A 7,000-nucleotide genomic window follows, 5' to 3' on the forward strand; every position below is an offset into this window, starting at 1 on the left:
TTTTTTATATATATATATATATCTATAAATGAGAGTAGTTGTGTTGGTGAGAAATCAAGCCAGCCACATGTTCTCCATATGCAACAGATCACACAAAGACAGCATGGAAACACCCCACCAGTCCTCGAGTCACCGGTTTTATTTTTAGGGGTTTTTTTGTTTTGTTTTTTTCCTCCCCCACTACTACTTCCTATGTTTGCATTGCATCAGTCCTAAAAGGGGCTGGGAAAACATTTTGATTCAGATGTGATGCTTTTAAAAATTATTAATGCACAGTGATTCCTAACTGTTTATTCTTTTTATTTATTCAAAATTAAATGTAAGTAAGATGTTGATACAAGGTTTCTACAATCATGGAAAACAGGAATTTTAAGTCAGGTTTGGAGACTAGAAGTCGTCGTCTTNTTTTTTTTTTTTTTTTTTTTACAATTAATTGACCTGAACATAGTGGAAGCGTGTTGATATTGGCATGTCGTTGTTTAAAAAAAAAAACTCTCAAGCAGGTATTAAGGGTTTCACATGGTTCGTAATGGAGTCATTTGTGCACAAATGCCACTGTGTTGTAATTGCTTTGTGACTGAATCAAAATTAAATTGAGGTGCCTATAGATTTCCACCCCAGTTTAAAACTGGTAGACGTGTGTGTGTTCAGACAACGAACAGGGAAATGTGTAGGATTGAAGGGCGCTGAAAATGAGAAGTTTGACCTGATGAATGGATGAAACGGTAGACATCCATTGTGGGGGGAAAAAGATTAACATATATTGCAGTGTATATTGAAGGTGGTTTTTGGGTTGGTGTGTCGTTTTGTATAATGTTGTACGGTGTCATCTATGATGTTCAGTGTTTCTGAAGGCTAGGTTTGTCAGTAACCGAAAGATCAAGCTGCTTTAATGAAAGAGTGAGTAGAAGTCATTTGTCTAAATGAGCAAAACCAGTTTGTCTTCCTTTTCCTTGGGAGTGCAAGTCTTGTCAGTGTTTCTAGTGATCTGGATGTTTGTAGTGTCTGCTTTTGTGTTTCAATTTTTTTTTCTCTGCTGTAGATGCTGGTGACGATAATCAGGTCAGATTTTCTCTGAGTTAGTGTGCTGCTTCAGAATTTGTTCATGTTCAGTCTGTTTGTTTTGTTTTTTTTCTCTTTTATATGTTTAAAGATAATTTTGTATGTGACACTTGCATTTATGCCTGAACACTTCAGGTATGATTACATGTAATATACCTACTACAGCACTCATAATGTACCTGTCATCCAATCTCATGTCGACTTTGGTAAAAGAGAGGGAACTCAGGACCTCAGAGGAAATCGGTGNTTTCTTTTTTTTTTTTTTTTTGTATAGCCTTTTCAGTTCAGCAACCACGGTAAACTGTTTAAGGGTCTTAAGTTTCAGTTAATGTATATTTGAATGTTTAAAAAAGGTTAATCAGTGACGCTGTAATGCATAATTCTCTCCTCAATTTGTTTTTGTCCCTTCCTTATGGACTTGTTCACATGTATGGATGGACTGTGCACAGATCCAGACCAAAGTCAAATCAGCAGAGAGACAATCTCAGGAAGTACTGTTTAAATGCGGTAGCTCCTCCCTCACTCCTCTCTTATCATTCTGCCATGTGCAGGGCCACTGTTTAATGAGTGAGTGGTTGAAAGCATGATTAAGTGAGTTGAGTAATGTATGTTTTAGTTTTATGAAACTGTGTGTAGAACCTTTATAAAGGTGTCCTATGTATAATTTCTCAAAATCCCCTACTTTCTATTTGACTGTTTTAAACAAAACTTTGGAGGGAGAGTTCATGCATCAGTTTTGTTTTAATTTATTTTAANTGTTTTCAGATTTTTATTTTCAGCAATATTATCTTTCGGCGCAAATTATGTTGAAGCTGTGCCACTAAAACTAGAAAAAAAATCAGTGGACCTGGTTTTATTTTTTTATTCTTTTACCTGAATTAATGGATTTGATTCATAACCGGTTGGTGAAATGAAATGTATTATGTTTTGTTGCTAATCTTATAACCTGTGTAGGCTGTAAGCTTTTTAGACATGAAATGGTGCAGTTACGAGTAGCAAGTCTTTAGCCAAAAAAAAAAAAACAAAAAAAGAAAAGTATTGAACTTCTTTTTAATTATAAGGGGGGGTAGACATAGCAACTGCTGAGTGAAGTGTTTTGGATGATATTGTAGATGTTAAATGAAGAGAAAAAAGAAAATGAAAGAAAAAATAAATGATAAAATGATTTTAATCTGCGTTTGACTTTCATTCTTGAACATCTTGTAAAAAATGCATTTTATTTTATTGTTATTAACCAATATTAAGTGATCCTGAGTATTTTAGGATTTTATAGGCTTTGTATAACAAAAGTAATAAATTCTTTGTATTCTAAAACCCTTGTAACTTTCTTTACCTGTTTTTTTTTTTTTTTTTTTTTTTTAAATGTTTAATTAATCAATCATTAGCTTAAATATAGGGAAGATCATGCTATTAGGGATTGATTTTATTGGTCCCAAACCGATTAACTGGTTATTGTATTCTTCATTTTGGCTGTTGCTTTTGTTTTTTCAAACCCCAACTTGGATGTTCTTTAGTAATCGATCCCAGTGTATTAATTTAATTGAACTTGACTGAAAATGTGAACATTTGATTTGCCATTTTATGTCATTTAAAGATTAAAGCCTAGAGTTAATGGTTATCATTCTGTGAAGTTCTTGAAAAACGTAAGGGCTTTGTCACGTTAGGTGTGCACCACAGAGATCCCTAAAGTGTGTCCAGGGGACCCCCAATCATTGCATGTTTTGTATGTCTCTCCCATTTAACACACCTGACTCGACCTATCAGCTCATTAGTAGAGTCTGCGAGACATGAGCTAGGTGTGGCCTGTGAGGGAGACATACAAAATGTGCAGTGGTTGGGTCCACGGGACAGGTTTGAGAGCGGAATTTTCACAACGGCCCCAAATCTGTTACGTAACGACTTAAATCTGGTTTTGAGTGTTACCTCAGCATATCGCGAGATTTACATATTGCGAGCAAGCTGGATGAAGGAGTTCCAAAGGTGGGAACGCGGAGAGAGGGAACGAGCGAGAGAGGGAGGAGCAGGGTAAGTTTGTAAACACTGAAACCCTTGGCTGATGAACAGGTGACACGCAACACATTTGGATTATCTGATACATTGCAATTAGCGACTTGAAGTGTAGCAGCACTGATAGCGCTAATGGTGGAGGTGTCATGAGCTCCGTGTGTACACTGCACGAGCCGCGACACAATTAGAACACTCCAATTATAACCATCGGTTATAATCTAAGGCCCAGGCATTGTAGCTTCGTTTAATGGAATGGGAGTGTTCTTGTTTTGTCCCTTCGTGTCGCTCGAAATCAGTGTAAATGGGGTGTTACAGCCTGTTGGCTCATGTGTGGTTAGCATTAGCCTTTTAGCTTAGTGATGGGAAGTCCGACTCGTTTCCGCGAATCGATTCTTTTGGACATTTTGCTTTAAAAAAACGGAGTAAAATGACTCGGATATTACGTATGCTACCACGTAATTGCGTCATCTTGTGGTCACTGGTTTGTCAACTTTTTGATATAAATAATTATACATATCAGTGTGTCTTGTTTCAGTTGTTTTAAAACAGCTGTATAGAACCTTAAATATTTTACTTGACATATTCTACTAACGTTTTAGCATGTGTTCGTAAAGCAGCCACGCAATTATGTCGTAAATATATCTACGATACATTTTAAGTGTAACATTAAAGTAATTTTTGTTTTTTCATTATGGCTCAATTCAAATGCTCCTACTCTCAGCTCCATTGATTCAGTCCGATTCGTGGGCGAATCATTCGGACTTGTTTTGTGAACCGGTTCAGTCAAAAGATTCGATTTAAAAGAGCGATTCGTTTACGAATCGGACAGCGCTAAGTAAGAACCTTTTAAACGAAACACACAGCGCGCCAGGAGTGCGACAAATCCTCCGACACGTTTTCGTTTCGTTAAAACGGTTGTTATGGCTTTATTGCATACTAGTGTGGAGCGATTTTACTGTATAGATCATTCTGGAATATGGCTTACAGAGGAAACGCATGCTAGCTAGCGGTATGTGTTGGTGTGACAAAGCTATTGGGTTGAAGCGGGTTTAATTTAGCGGAAATGTTCTTTAAACAGGGATGATCTCAGACAATAGTCAATTGAAAGCGTCTTATCATGTAACCATCACGCACATTATGCAATCAGTTGAACCCAGCAGGCCTCTCTGCTGCAATGAAGTCTGGATTCCTGTCATCTGTCAAGAGACTGTACAACATTTCAAATGCAAAGTTTGGCAGGGATTCTTTAAAATAAGGGGTTTGTGGTCAGATGACTGTCAGAAATGTGAGATGAATAGAAATTAGGTTTTGAAAAAGTCCGGGGTCTCAAAAGATCAATCATAACTCTTCTTTTTTGGATGGTGTTTAGAAGTGACACAGGAAGTAGTTGATCTAAAATGGGAGACGATCGACCTTTTGTCTGCACTGCCCCAGGCTGTGGACAGGTAAGAGCTATTTTCTTGCATTAGTCTTAAAGTCTCCTTTTTATGTTATCCCTGTTTTTTCAGCATAAGGTGTATAATAAGGTATAGGAATCTTTTTTTGGGGGGTGAGAAGCAGATTGTTGCCCCAAACTTTTATTCTAAAATCAAACCAGCTGTTTTAATCCCTGCTTCCACAGAGCAACTGTAAGAGGCTCCCATAGCACTGCATAACTGGATAACATAAGCCGTCATCAAAACAACAGATGGCCTGATATCATCCACCGCTTCACTGTTTCTAGCTTCCATCTGATTTGAATTAGGATGAGATGCAAATTGACTGATAACTTAATGCACGTTACTCTGTTTCTCTCATGTCAGAGGTTCACCAATGAGGACCATTTGGCAGTGCACAAACATAAGCATGAGATGACGCTGAAGTTCGGACAAGCTAGAACAGACACAGTTATTATAGCAGGTCTGTGTCAATTTGTCATTGAGTGCTTGTGTTAAGACCTGTTTACACCAGAAATAATGTTAATGTGCCTAAGTTATGTTCTCTAATGTTTTAAATGTTTGAGTGCTTTTAAAGTCAAGTAGATTCTGATTGGCTGTTTTTTTTTATCAAAAGCATTATTCTTGAAAGGATTCCAACAATATAGTTCCTTTGTGTTTTAACAGATAAGGCAGAATCCATTCTGCTTTAGAAGAGCTTGAGCAAATAAAGTATCAGTTGACAGAAAAGTGCTGTTGTACTACATTTAAGTACATCTACATTACATTTTTTACTAAATTTGATACAGTAGTTACCCGCTCTTAGACTGTTTGTATTTGTTGCTAATTCTGCGTGTACTTGTTTAACTATACTATTGAGGGGGCCAAATGACCTCGCTTATAATGAAATAATGACAACCCACTAGTGAGGACATTTTACCAGACCTCATTAGTTTAAAAGGCTTGAACTGACAAGTTTTGCACATGTTTTCTGTGAGAGGTGGGTTTAAGGGGATAGAAGATATCATTAACCTGATAGAAAATCAATGAAAGTCCATGCAGTGTCCTCACTAATAGTCAAACGCATGTATGTGTGTGTGTGTGTGTGTGTGTGTGTAGATCAGACACCCACTCCAACACGGTTTCTTAAGAATTGTGAGGAGGTGGGTTTGTTTAGTGAGCTGGCTGGCTCCTTTGAGCAAGATCTTCGCAAAACACAGGAGGAGGAGGAGAGGAGAATTAAGGGCACGGTAAGATTTCAAATAATCAATTAAAATAATCAAAGTTTAAATTATTAAAAGGATAAACTTTTATATACGCAGGTTGACACACTTTTTTTTTTAATGAATTTGTTATCTTGAACCTCAAAGCTTCCAGCTCTACAGACACCCACAGAGGTTAAAGAGAGGGAGGGGCCTCTTGAGATTGACTCCTCCCCTCCAGACAGCCCAGACTCTGCCTCCAGCATGACAAACAGCAAAGATACAGTTGCAATGGCAAAAGAGCCTATTTCTATGAGGAAAGCCAAGGTGAATTTGAATTTGGGGCTAGATTGATTACAGTATTTACAGTTGTTGTTTTCGTTGTGCATATAAAAATGTTGTGTATCTGAATTTTCAGGATGTTCCTCCACGAACTGCAGCAAGTTCCACCCCTACACCAACCATAGTGCGCCCAGGCTCACTCCCCCTTCACCAAGGATTCGACGCCATGAACCCAACTCAGCCCTCTCCCACCTCTGTCATTACCAGGACCCCTCCGTCAAACAGACTCAGGTACAAACGCTCTAGTCCAGAGGGCACTTCATCTCAAAAAGCCTTTTTTTATGCATTGTAGGTGTTGAACCAACTAAATGAATTCAAAAGCCTGACTTTGAGATGGGCAGTGTTCATCCTCAACAGTGAAGCAGATTCACTCCTCCGAGTTAAAACCTCTTTTTTTTTTTTTAATTGCATGAGTCATTTCAGTGTTGTTCACACCTCTGCTTCCTCACTCTGTGTGAGGAAAAATGTCCTAAAATAGTACCTCTATGACTCTTTTCAGTTCACCGTCTGGTTCTTTTCCCATGCTGATGCAGCTTCCAAATGGTCAAACTGTTCCTCTGCTGCCCAGTCCAGGGCAGACTTCAGTCATATCGGTATGAGATTTCACACATGTGCTCATTATGGACAACTTTTTTACTGTATTGGTTTTATTATATAAAAGGCTATAGTTATAAGCAGGGCTCAAATTGAAAGGGGGTGCGGTAGGATGGCATCCCTCTTGTCGAAAAAAAAATTATTTACAAAAAGCATCCCCTCTGTAAAAACCACCATGCCCCACTTATATTTCCGTGGATTATTGATTTTGTGTATTACGTAAAATGTATGCACATGAAATGTTGAAATTGATTGTTAATTTCACAAATTAAATAAGTGATTGGCCAATCAGAACAAGTGCTCAAACTCCAAGCAAGTCTTCTTAATTTTATTCTGCAAATTTCTTTGTGGTTCTGAAGTTATTGCCCTATATATATA

At 37.8% G+C, this 7,000-nt stretch overlaps 1 protein-coding gene across 4 annotated transcripts in view; it reads left to right on the plus strand.

Annotated features, from left to right (window-relative positions):
- The first annotated feature begins 2,866 nt into the window (after window positions 1-2,866).
- Window positions 2,867-7,000, plus strand: part of LOC122328551 (cyclic AMP-dependent transcription factor ATF-7-like) — a 33,710-nt gene continuing 29,576 nt past the window's right edge. The window contains exons 1-7 of one of the 4 annotated variants that reach the window (XM_043224299.1): window positions 2,867-3,087; window positions 4,439-4,514; window positions 4,872-4,968; window positions 5,604-5,734; window positions 5,855-6,013; window positions 6,105-6,259; window positions 6,528-6,621. In XM_043224299.1, the coding sequence (XP_043080234.1) occupies window positions 4,467-4,514; window positions 4,872-4,968; window positions 5,604-5,734; window positions 5,855-6,013; window positions 6,105-6,259; window positions 6,528-6,621 (684 nt within the window). In that variant the 5' untranslated portion in view covers window positions 2,867-3,087; window positions 4,439-4,466. Of the gene's footprint in view, window positions 3,088-3,863; window positions 4,079-4,438; window positions 4,515-4,871; window positions 4,969-5,603; window positions 5,735-5,854; window positions 6,014-6,104; window positions 6,260-6,527; window positions 6,622-7,000 lie in introns of those variants that run through there. The other 3 variants (XM_043224301.1, XM_043224300.1, XM_043224302.1) reach the window with 3 other exon arrangements.

The sequence above is a fragment of the Puntigrus tetrazona genome, chromosome 23, assembly GCF_018831695.1.
Source record: "Puntigrus tetrazona isolate hp1 chromosome 23, ASM1883169v1, whole genome shotgun sequence".
Classification (NCBI taxonomy): Eukaryota; Metazoa; Chordata; class Actinopteri; order Cypriniformes; family Cyprinidae; genus Puntigrus; species Puntigrus tetrazona.